This window comes from Dipteris shenzhenensis, chromosome 15, assembly GCF_047967505.1.
Source record: "Dipteris shenzhenensis isolate YYH24624 ecotype China chromosome 15, Dip_SZ_1.0, whole genome shotgun sequence".
Classification (NCBI taxonomy): Eukaryota; Viridiplantae; Streptophyta; class Polypodiopsida; order Gleicheniales; family Dipteridaceae; genus Dipteris; species Dipteris shenzhenensis.
The window spans coordinates 19,463,821-19,476,926 of NC_141610.1; the positions used below are offsets into that span (position 1 = coordinate 19,463,821).

Consider the following 13,106-nt stretch of genomic DNA (forward strand, 5'->3'; position numbering starts at 1 on the left):
TCTTGAACACTACATGAGTTCTTTATCTTCCAGATGTAGTCTTTCTTGTCCATGCACACTTGCTTAGGAAAAGGCCACATAGTTAGAACAACATATATACATCATGGAATACAGCAAACAATTGTAGATGGACATGCATCAGAGCTAGTCATGTAGCTCTTCAAATTGATGCTAGAACGAGGCTATCTTTGAAGACTGTACCATTTATGGGTTCTCGAAACCTGCATGCTTAAAACTGAAAACTCTTAGCATGAGGTTTCAACATGGGGAAAAGTAAATGCAAGAGTGTGTGTGTGTGTGTGTGTGTGTGTGTGTGTGTATATATATATATATATATATATATATATATACCTTTGTAAGACTAGAATATATCCAATCATGCAAATTTAGCCAACTCCCGCACACTTGCTGAGTGCACTGAGCATGACAACTTTGCAAATAATCTAATGCTAACCAAGCATGATAACTAAGCATGTAAGCTGTTGCCATTGGGGAACTGCAATTCACTGCAAATTGCCTGCTTGCAAACTGTAATTCGGCTGCTTGCAAACTGCAATTCACTGCAAAGTTGTGAGTTGTAGAGGGAGAGAGAGAGCAAAGTGAGAGCAGGAGAGCAATAGTTGCAATAGAAGAGTGTGTTACAACTGAAGAGAGGGATAGGTTTTGTCTAAGTGACAAAACCTTATCCTTAACTAACCGTAGTTAGTGAACTAACTGTGGTTAGGGGAAAAAACCTCGAAATGAGGGAAAAGTGCCCCTAACCTACTTATTACATTACATTGGTCACTGCTAAATTATAACAATAATTCTAACACCCCCCTGCAGTGCCAATGTCATGTACAAGGAAATGATCAATCACCAAAAGGAGATAAGTTCAGGGCACTGCGAAATGCCTCAAACTTTTCACGTGGAAGTGCTTTGGTGAAAATGTCTGCAACATTGTCATGTGTTGACACATAGATCATACTGATCTCTCCTGCATGCAACTTCTCTCTGACGTAGTGATAGTGAACCTCAATGTGCTTCGTGCGAGCATGAAACACAGGATTCTTTGCCACTGCAATAGCACTCTGACTATCAGTGAGAAGAAGGACCCTCCAATGAAAGATGAAGATCAGCAAATAAACGACGCAGCCAAACTCATTCAACTGTCGCTGTGAAAGCTGCCCTGTACTCAGCTTCACATGAAGAGGTAGCCACTGTAGATTGTTTCTTGCTTAACCAAGAAATACAAGCTTTGCCCAAAAAGAAACAATTTCCACTTGTGGACTGCCTAGTGTCATAGTCTCCAGCCCAATCGGAGTCACTGTAGGCATGCATCTGCAAGTCACCCCCCCTGGGAAACATCAAGCCAAAAGACTTGGTACCTTGCAAATAACGGAAGATGCGTTTTACAGCCTGCCAATGCATAGTCTTTGGGCTGTGCATATATCTGCTCACTTGAGAAACTGCAAACTGAATATCAGGTCGTGTATTGCAGAGATAAATGAGGCATCCAACAGCCTGACTGTAGAGTGTGACATCAATTGATTCACCTTCATCATGCATTGTAAGCTTCAGCCCCGGCTCCATGGGAGTAGCTATGGGCTTACAATCCTGCATGTTGAATCTGTCCAAGAGTTTCTGCACATACTTGGATTGAGACATAACGATGCCACTATTCTCTTGAGTGAACTGGATCACCAAATAAAAGTGTAGCAGCCCCAAATTTGACATGTCAAAAGTGGTCTGCAATTCAGCTTTAAAATCTACAATATTATCTTCATTTGACCTTGTGAGTAGTAAGTCATCTACATAAAGAATGATGACTAAAATATCTCCCCCATCCTTCTTGATGTAGAGGGTGCTTTCAGTTGGACTATTGTGCAGCCCCTTGCTCGTCAGAAAGGCATGAATTTTGGCATACCATGCACGTGGGGCTTGTTTCAGCCCATACAAAGCTTTATTCAGCTTGCATACCTGAAGTGCATTTCTTGAAATTTCAAAGCCTGGAGGTTGTTTGACATAAACCTCTTCCAACAAGTCTCCATTAAGGAAAGCTGTTTTAATGTCCAACTGATGAACATTCCATTCAAAGTTTGCAGCCATGGCTATAACTGATCGGATGGTTGTCATTCTGGATGTAGGAGCAAAAGTCTCCTCATAGTCTATGCCGTTTTTCTGAGCATATCCTTTTGCAACCAGCCTTGCCTTGTACCGATCAATGGTCCCATTTGGCTTTCTTTTAACTTTGAAAACCCACCGTATACCTAGTGGCAAATCGACAACTTCCCATGTGTGATTTTTCTGAATGGACTGCAACTCATCGTGTATGGCATTCATCCAATGCACATTATCCTGTGCCTCTTCAAATGTCTCAGGCTCCTCCTCATCAAGAAGAGTACCTGCATAAGCTAATTCAACCGAAAGAGCTCCCCCCCCATGCCTTACTGCACTCCGAGTTCTAGGTAATGGAGCATCAATTTTACTCTCCCTGAGAGTTTGTAACAGCCAATTTGGGATTGTTTTTGCTGCATGTATATCTGCAATTTCTTGCTGAACAACCTCTTCCACTGCTTGTGGAGGTGGTAAGACATCCTGTGGCTGAATTGGAGCATGTGGAGGTATCTGAAAATTTTGATTTGCATCAGATATATCAGCAGGGGAACCCAAGGCAATGGGTAGTAATCCCTCAAAGACATCATCGGAAGAAGTAGGCAAATCAAATTCAGCTTGAGTATGAGCTGAATTTTCTGAAAATATAACATCTCTACTGACAATAATCTTGCGTGTGACAGGATTGTAGAGATGGTAGCCCTTGCTCTTTGCACTGTACCCAACAAAAATGCTTTTGATTGCCTTTTTAGACAACTTATGCCGAAACTCAACGGGCACATGAGCATATGCAAGGCATCCAAAAACACGAAAATGATCCACAGAAGGCTTTCTCCCTTGCCAAACTTCATAGGGAGTCTTGGTCTTCAAAGCTTTTGTGGGAGCCTGATTTAAAACATAATTGGCACACATGAGACCTTTAAGCCAAAATTTGTGAGGCAATTTTTTGCTTTTTAGCATGCATCTATCCATCTCCATAAGAGTACGATTTTTCCTCTCAGCTTTGCCATTTTGATGAGGAGTTAGCCTCACTGTAAGCTGATGTGCAATGCCCTAATGCATCAAAATCTGCAGACAAATACCCCCCTCCTCTATCTGTGCGTAATGTCTGTATCTTGAGTCCTGATTCATTTTCAACCATGGCTGTAAAGTGTTTGAAAACCATAAACACTTCTGATTTGCGTTTCAGCCCATAAACCCAAGTGTAGTTGGAGCAGTCATCTATAAAAGTGACAAAGTAAAGATGACCACCCAATGATGGAGTCCTCATGGGACCACAGACATCACTATGGATAAGCTGTAATTTTCGAACAGCTTTTACTAATCCATCCTTCTTGAAAGGAAATCTGTGCATTTTACCAAGAATGCACCCTTCACAGGCATGTGGAGGAGGTGTTTCAAGAGTAGGCAATGCATCAACCATAGCATGTTTTTGAAGTGTCATCAAGCTGCCATAATGCATGTGTCCATATCTGGCATGCCATAACTCCGCATTCTGCATAGCATTAGTAGGAGTGGAAACTGCAAGAGCATGTGCTGGTCTTTTCTCATACATGTCAAGCTGAAAAAGACCATGTAACAAAGTGCCAGACAATCTCAAGGCATAGTCATTCTCTCTGTCATGGACTGCACACTTGTCATCTTCAAAAATGACGTGAAATCCAGCTCTGTTAAGAGTGGACACTGAAAGTAGATTTTTTGTGATACCAGGCACATACAAGACATCAGAAATTTTGAATGTTGAGCCATCAATGGCTGTAAGTTCAACTTCTTCTGTACCACGAACTGAATAGGAGGAGTTGTTGGCACATGTGACCTTTTTACCAACGGGAGGTGGATGCAGAGATGTGAAAAGATACTTCCTGGAAGTGATATGCTTTGAGGCACCGCTATCAAAATACCATGTATTTTGTGTCTCATTGACACTGAAAGCTGATGCATATTTGGAAGAATCATAACTGCATGTCAGAAAAGCATAAGAGTCATCATTACAAGTGGCTATACTATCTGGAGCAGCCAATTGAGAGTCTGAAATGCAAGCCAAGAAGGCATAGTCGTGCTCCACAAAGTTGGCTGTAGCTTGCTCATTGTCAGATGCATGAGGAGCTGAATCTGAAACATGTTTTTCTTTTCTTTTGCAAGCCTTTTCTTGCATTCTCCAATGTAGTGACCTGGCTTTTTGCAGTAATGACATATTCCCTTCTTCTTGGGCTTACCTGCATCACCCTTAGCCTTTTGAGAAGGCTGTCCTGAACCAATGGAAGGCTGATTTGCTGATGTCTTTGCTTGTCCCTTTACTTTAGGCTTGAATTTTGAAAGCATGGCATGTTCACCTGCTCGTGAAGCCATGTTTTTCCTGGTCTGCTCTTCCTGCAACAGAAGTCCTATCAACTCGTGAAGATTGAGAGGATTTGCACCCCCCCTCAATGACAAATTCAACGAGGTATGAAAGCTGAGATAAGACTCTGGAAGAGAATTCAGAGTAGTGGTAATCATCTCTGAATCAGGAATGATCTCATCAATATTCAGCAATTGCTCTCGTAAATCCTGTAACTTTGTGAGGTGCACTGACATGGAGTCACCCTCTTCCATATGTGTATGAGACAATTCTCTTTTCAGAAAAGACACCCGGGCATCATTCTGAGCTGCATACATGCTCTCCAAAATATCCCATGCTGCCTTTGAGGGCTTACACGACCGGATATGCGGAATGATGAATCTTTTCACTGAAAGAGAAATACACGACAAAGCTAAAGCATCACGTGAATCCGATCTCTTTTGCTCTGGAGTGGTAGGTATAACTGCACCAATAACTTGTGCTCTGCAGCTGTACCCTGTGCACGACCTCTGCCTCCTCCTTGCTGGGGAGGGGTATTAGGTGCCACATTTGCTGGCCGGATCTCATCCCCATTTACATAGTCCCACAAATTACGGGAAATCAGAATATTGCGTGCCATAAAACTCCAGAGGGAGTAGTTGGTACCATCCAACTTATCCTCTTGTGAGAGACCACTGAACTGGAAATCATTCTGATTTTGTTGGGCCATGTCTGAGAAAGAAAATACAGCAAATGCAAAATCTGAATCCCCTTGCTGGGAATGGAGTGCACAATTCCCAAAAAAATACAGCCAAACACTGGCTAAAAATGCAACTCAAATCTGTGTAATGTCTCTGTCAGAAATCTGCCAGAGCATCCAATCTCTCCCAAAACCTGCCAAAAGTGCTTCAAAACACTTACAGAATGGGCAGTGTGAACTGAAACCTGCAAAATTGCTCTCCCAACACAAAAGCCCCAATTTGTGGCTTGAAATTGCAACCAAAAAGGGGCAAATGGACTGAAAACCCCAAATGTTGCACAAATTGCTCTCTGCCTGCAAAAGCCCCAAATTTCACTGCAAAATTGCAGTGTGATTGCAAAAGCCCCAAATTTTTGCAATCTCTGCAACAAATGCAAAAGCCCCAAATTTGACAAAATTTCCAATACACAAAATGTGTCCAAATTTTCCCACAAAATGGGCTGCAAAGCAAAAATCTGCCTCGAATTTAATTTACCGATGAGTAGCTCCCTTGCTGTACGGACGGTACCCTCCTGTGTACGGATCTGTACGGATGTATGGAACTGTACAGATGTACGGCGACCTGTACGGACTTAGCCGTACGGTTGTACGGACGGCGACCTATGCGGACGACGCTACTCTGTAGTACAGAGTACAAACGGAGTAGTGTACGGGCGCCGCTTCAAATCCGTACGTATGTATGGATCGCGTGCAGGTACGGATGGCTCTGTCGATGCGTGCAGGTATGGACAAGCGTGCGGATGGCATAGGGCAGTTGGGCGTGGTACGGACGTACGGAACAACCAACAATGCATGTACAGACTTGTTCACGGGCAGTTGTACGGAATGGTACGGGGAGCTGTACGGGCTGGGGCTATACGGCGACGACTTGCAGGAGGAGCTTGGGCAGCTCGACTTGCAGGAGGAGCTTGGGCAAGGAGCTGGGAGCACGTCCGGGAAGGAGCACTGCTCTGATACCAAATGTGAGTTGTAGAGGGAGAGTGAGAGCAGGAGAGCAATAGTTGCAATAGAAGAGTGTGTTACAATTGAAGAGAGGGATAGGTTTTGTCTAAGTGACAAAACCTTATCCTTCACTAACTGTAGTTAGTGAACTAACTGTGGTTAGGGGGAAAAACCTCTAAATGAGGGAAAAGTGCCCCTAACCTACTTATTACATTACATTGGTCACTGCTAAATTATAACAATAATTCTAACAAAAGTGGCTGCTTGCAAACTGACCTTGACAACTTAGCAGATAAGTTAATGCTAACCAGGTATGATAATTGATGCTTACCAAACATGTAAGTGGACTAGCAATGTTTAAGCCCAAAGATGGACCAAAAAGAGGTATAGCAGAGGGGACTGTTTAAGTCTACCTCCCCACAAGTTCAAGAGCATAAGATCCTTGTCCTCCTTCCCTGCAAGCTGCACCCCCCTTGCCCCCCCAGCCTGCTCTGGTCTTCTGCCCCGCCTGCTGGTCAACCGCCCACTACGCCAAGACTCTAAGATGAGGGCGCGATGAGCCCGCGGCACCCCTCTTGTGACATTGACGCCACAGCTCACCGCACGGGTTGTGGCCTCTGTTCAGCTCGTCTCTCAAGGGCATGCTCGAGCCGCGACCTTGATCAGCAGCTAGACGTTGCTCCCACGATTGAAGACCGCCCCTAGCTCGTTTGCCTTTGCTGCATTGGGGTAAAAGGCAAGTCTATCACCACAACACTCGAGCTGCGGCCGCCACGTACAGCAGCCCCCCTTCCAAGGGCTGGGTGTAGACAGGTCTTGTGCCCCTCGTACCGCTCCAGTGCCTAAGCTCACCATGGACTGTCGACCAGCCAACATTTCCATCAGCGCATCGAGTGGCCTTCTTCAGCGTCCTATCCCCCTACCGCCTTTTGTGCTGGGACTGGCGAAAGTGTTCAGCTAGCCATTCTTTCGAAGTTACAGCCAGTCCTTTGTTGAAGTTCGAGCCTTGAAACAGCTCATGTTCCTTCCACTCCCATCCTGGTTTTGAGAGGTTGAGCTTGCTTGTACAAGCCTCTTTGCAAGGCTCCCTTTCAACCTTCCTCTAATGAACCACCTCCAAGTCTTCTCCTATCCAAAGTTCTGCTAGAGGCTCTTCTTGGGCGGTGGCGTGTTCGTGGCTTTCCTAGCGGACCTTTTCCTCACGGGCGCTCTCCTTCCCTCTCTTTTCACCCTCTTCTTCCCAATTTCCGCTATTCAGCGGGAGGTGCAGTTTATTGCTTATCCTAGTGACTCAGCTCTTTGATAGCGACCCTTGGTCCGGCTAGAGGGGCTCCATGGCAGCACCCTTGATACCCACAGCTGTCAAAGTGCTTCTTTCACCGTCAGATAAGCAACAGGTTCAGCAAGCAGTGAATCTTCTTCATGACAGAGCAGTGATAGGAAGGATCATTGGCCTCACTCCTTCGAGGAGACAGATCAGGGATTGGATCCAGGCCAGCTTGGCACTAGATGGTGACCACATTCATGAGGTCACTATCTATGGACGCGGAGTTTCCCTTCTACAGCCGGAGTTTTCCTTCTACAGCTTGGCTCCCCATATACTGCTCTGGCTCTTGTGGAGAGGAGCCCCATTCTCCTGGGCCCTCACTTGGTTTATCTCATCCCTTGGTACCACGGATCTACGGTGGAGGACATGGACTCGACTCACCATGTCCCCTGTTTTCCTGTGATGCTCCGCTTCCCTGGGCCTCCAAGGGAATACAAGTCCATCCTCCCTTTCATAGGACAGGCCTTTGGCACAGTTTTAGAGTATCCCTTAGAGTCAGAGGCGGTAGTGGTGACGGATGATGGAGTCGGCGTTTTACAGGGGGAGGTCAACCTTGAGAAGACTAAGGCTATGATCTGCAATACCTCACGTGCTGTACTAGACTGACATCGATTCACTTACCAGGGTGAGCCAGTAGAGATAGTGCAGTCCTATACATACTTGGGGTAGTCTTCACATGGCCAGAGCATGACTCATGCAAGGATAGGGACCTTTGGCCCGAGTAGAGAGGCAGTGCTTTCAGGTGCACTTTTAGGACCTATAGACGAAGGACTGACTTTTTGACACCATAGTGAGGCCGACTGCCATGTACACAGCACCTTTATGAAGGAGTGACCTCTCAGCGACAGAGTGGAAGAGATTTGAGCGGCTACAAGTGATTATGGTGTCCATAATGATTTGGAGCAAGCCCTAGCAGATATAGCATACTGATATGTGAGCATTCTTATTGATGCTATGTGTGCATATAGGCTACTACTAAGTGAGCATTCTCATTGACCCAAACCATGCATATAGGATATTACTAACTGAGCATTCTTATTGATGCTATTTGTGCGTATAGTGGGAGGAACAATATGGACTACGATTTGATTGCTTGCTCCTTTAGTGCTAGCCTTTGAAAGGGTCGAGTGTCCTCCACCTCCGTAGTGTTGATGGAAACTAATTACCAAGACCTTTGTATAAATGGATGCTTGTGTGTGTGGGGATGTGTGATGTGTATGTGTGAGAGCATATATTTATACTACGGTCTAACACCCATGGTTGGGATTTGATTAGTCCTAATTCTTTGTTACTGCAACAACTATTTAAGAGCAGAGAGAGGAACACCAATAGACTTTGCATTATTCATGATAGGGTCATCTTTTTATATTTAAAAGACGTTTACAACTAGTGTACCTAGGAGTACTGTGCATAAGCTGCCTCCTCGCTGCCACCTCGCTGCTTTCAACTGATTTTTCCTACATTATAGTAAGGCTATTATTAGCCTTTTCAAACATCATACATGCATTTCGCCTTTCCACACATCATATAGGCATATAGCCTCTACATCACCTCAAATTGTCACCATACTCCAATGAATACCATGTTCCAGTTCCAACATATTGGACGTGGTCAGCCAGAAATCGGGCAAGCATTATGAAGACCCCATGCTTGATTTTGTAATCTCTTACCTTTGTATGTTTGTTTTGGGTATTCTTCATTTTCGTTTTGGGTGTTCTTCATTCATTTTGTAAGTACTGATGACATATTATTAGTGTTAATGAAGACATAACCATTACTGCAAATGGGACTGACAAATATCTGTTTTGTATTTTCTCTATTGTAGTGAGTGGGTTTTGGGAAGTCGTGAGGATTTGGTGAAGGACATTACTGCAGAATTGGAACGCGAGAATAATGAGGTATGCTGTGACAATTGCAGAACAAACCGTAGGCATCGATTTGATTGCCAATTGCTTGAAGTTTTAGACAGTTATGGTTGATACTAAAAGCTCGTTTTCATGTACTGAGTATAATCAATGGAAATGATTAATGTGGCTTCTGTTTTTAGACTCCATGGGTTAAATTGGAGCTGTACTGCTTATAGATTGTTGCCATTGATTGACATTTTTGTTATAGCATTCTGTACATCAATTTGGTGCGGAACTAATTAAGGATGTGAACAAGGAAGAAGAAGTTTGAATTTCAGATCTTGTTTAAGAGTTTGGAGAGAGAAAGATCTATATAGAAAGTGATTAACCGCTTTGATTTCTTTGATTATACATTGTACTCTCTGGATCCCAATCAAATCTGTAGGCACTTTTGATAACTGAAGCATCTAGTGTTGGAAGTTGTATATTGGCCTCTGCATTGAGTATTAATGCAAATGCCCCATGGGTTGTCTCAAAGAGAGATTTTGTGTATTGCTAGTATTTGGGCAATGGTTTGTCCAAAACAACATGCTCCAATCAAGTAGATAGGCATTTCTGAAAGATGAAGCATCCGGATTTGGTATATGCGGGCTGGCCTCCCTTATTATGGTGAGGTTTCAAGTTCCATCAGCTATGCCCAGTACAACCTATCAATTGACGTATGTTTTCATATGCGCTTTAAGTAAAATTAGAAGCTTTGTGGTGGACAATGGTAATGGTAGCCCCTTTTTTTTTTCCAGGAAAAGGTTGGTAGCACCTTTTTAAACTGAGGATGCATAAACTGGTGTAGTTTGTCAGCTCTTAAACCACTTTAAGTAAAACACTTGAGTAAGAAGTACGCATGGGTGCCCAATTTTAACTTGATCGTATTGCTACTCTTCATTGTATGACAAGAATGAAGGATGGTAGTTAAAGAACGATTGCCTTAGGGATGCCCAAAAGAAATGATATTTAGCCAAGGACGCTTCTGCAACAGTTTTCTTGTGGCGAGTCTTGTTTGGTGTTCTTCCATTTGGATAGATCTTGGCTCGTCAACATATTGCTCCTGCCACTTGTTGCTGTTGTTTGTCCTTGCGGGAGTCTATGCCTCATCTATTCTGGCATTGCCATGAATCCCATGATTTCTTGCTTTTGCTACAGTAACATCTTCAGGCTCGTTTCCCTAGTTTGGCAAACACTTCAGGCTGTTTGGTTTGCATCCTAAGGGCCTATAACTCTGTCCCAAAGCATACGGCTACAAGAAAAGATATAACCATACCAGCAGCATTAAGCCAATCATCCACCAGGCATATACCTTTGGACAAAAAAAAGGGACTATGGGGTTCTTGCAAAGCCAAGGGAGGTGTGAACACCTTAGACCAATGAAGGCTCTCAGCTTGCATAGAGTTTCCTGCAAGACTATCCTTGCCATTCCATTTAAGGTGAGACTATCCCTGCCGTTCCATTTAAGGCTCTCAGCCTGCAAAGCGTTTCCTGCAAGATTATCTTTGCCATTCCATTTAAGGTGAACCGTGAGAGAGTATATGCTTGCAAGCGATTGACAAAAGGGCAGCTCTTAACCCTGCCTTCAATGTGACCTAGAAGAGAATCCCATTTGGTGGGTTGCGAGTGACCGAGGCTGGTGAAGAGAAGTATAGAATCAAATGTTGCAGCATATATGCCCATGGCTGATCTCCTTGCATGAATTGCAGCATCATTTTTTTCTTGCGAGCCAAAATATGCATGAGAATAGTCAATCCCCCCCATGCATTTTTGGAGAGCAGAGGTGATCTACCAAAAGTAGCCTGAGGACATCCTGAGGACATTACATCTATAACGAGACTGGCAGAACAGCTCTATGATATTAGACATGGAACGAGAAATATCTTGCTTGGCAAAGTCATCAAGGGTAAATAAAACTGGATGTAGAGGCACCATAATCGATTGGACTATGCGAAAGTGGACATGTAATGGCCAGGTAGCCAACTTCTAGTATTCCATTTCTTCTTCAACTTACCAAGCACCCAGTCCATTCGGTGGCAACAAGTGATTGTCCACCCCAAAGGGTAACCAATGTACCAGCTGCCAATATTTCACATGGAGAGAGAGAAGATTACATTTCTGAAAATTTACTGGTGGACCACCTGCCATCCCATAAAAGGATAATGCACGAAAGTTCCCTTTCCATATTTCGGAGCAAGAAAAAGGAATCATCAGCATATTCCTATGCAAAAAGTGGCTTTTTGCCATGTATCTCTAGACCACACAAAGCACCTATAGCCATATAGCGAAGCATAGGATGAGTAGCTATGGCAGAAAACAAAGCATTGAGAGGGCAGCCTTGCTGTACTGAACAAAAGAGCGCTACTGTGTTGATACAACCATTAAATAACATGCTGCATGTTTTTTCCCCAAATCTCAGAGATTTCATGGTCTCTGAGATGAAATCCCATTGAATCGTATCAAAAGCTTTAGCAATATCCACCTATATTAAGAGAACATCCTGCTTAGTGTGCTTTGCATATTCAATCCCTACGTAGGCATTGGCAATGTTGTCTGTAATGTGTCAGCAGAATTAAAACCATACTGAGTAGGATGCAATCCTCATGTCGATAACCCTTGATACGAGCCACTAGCAACTTTGCAACCAACTTATAGATGACATGCATGAGAGTAATGGGTCTCCAGTCTACAAATGACTCGCACAAATGTGCTTTGGCATCCCAAGTAGAAAAGACTCCACAGTGAGACCATTCTGATGGCATCTTCGAGTTCTCATCCTTGAAAGGAAGTTGAGTTGCATAGCTTGTTGCGGAGACAGAATGGGACATGCTGGAGAAACTCGTGCCGAGCTGACATAATCACATGTGACTGAGAATTAGTGTGCCCAAATTGTTTAGCAAAGTGACTGACACATGCCTTAGCAAAGTTGCGCCCGCGAATTGGTCCAAGTACCATCCAAATTTTTAACCCGACATATATTTGCAGTTATACAGATTCACAAATATGTACAGACTATAACATACCAAATAGTAGTCAAGATTAGCATGTCCACCTCAGAATGCATGATCTTGAGGGCCAGGCGATTAGAGGAAATCTTCATCTTCTGGGAACAAAGTATGGCTCGCAATGACTTCAAGTGATGACCATACCAGAATTCTGAGCAGGGGTGTGCCCATTAGATGATGCACCCGTCCATGTACGAGGAGGAAGAGTCCTCCTAGCTGAGACAAATTTCCTCGGGGTTTGCCAAACTTCATTCAATGATTTGTCCTTTGCTTTTGCATTTGAGTATTACGATTGCTAGCAAGAGGAACCTTAGGCTTTCCTTTATCTTGGACATCATTAACCAGCTTATTGATTTTGTTTTTGAGTCTAGAAGTCATAGGGGCATCCTTATTTTGCACAGAAGCATGCATTGCTTTAGGAGGCAGCTTATGGAGGCAGCTTATGCAAAGCCACGTGACCACATTTCCTGCATTCAAAACAAGTTCAAAAAGATCCCATTTTAGCTTGTAGAATGCATTGCCCATTGCCACATTATTCACAATAATTAAATATCTGGCGTCGGGGCATCCGTGTCCCACAATACAGAAAATCTGTTTGAGTTCCATTCTGCACACACCACCTTGCGTAATGAGGCTGCAATTTTTGGCAATAATTTTTCCAGGCATTGAGGGAAATCCACAATGTCAACCCAAACCAGGCAATGATGCCTAATCAAAGATAGATAGTCTCATGAGGGAGACCAAGGTAATACATGCACCATCTGTTGCCTAT

General features: G+C 43.8%; 1 protein-coding gene across 7 annotated transcripts in view; it reads left to right on the forward strand.

Moving 5' to 3' along the window:
* The window catches only part of LOC147893506 (alpha-1,6-mannosyl-glycoprotein 2-beta-N-acetylglucosaminyltransferase), an 81,492-nt gene that overhangs the window by 42,556 nt on the left and 25,830 nt on the right, over positions 1-13,106 (forward strand). For all 7 annotated transcript variants that reach the window (XM_087386135.1, XM_087386133.1, XM_087386134.1 and 4 more), the window contains one exon: positions 9,266-9,338. In XM_087386135.1, the coding sequence (XP_087242261.1) occupies positions 9,266-9,338 (73 nt within the window). The remainder of the gene's footprint in view (positions 1-9,265; positions 9,339-13,106) is intronic.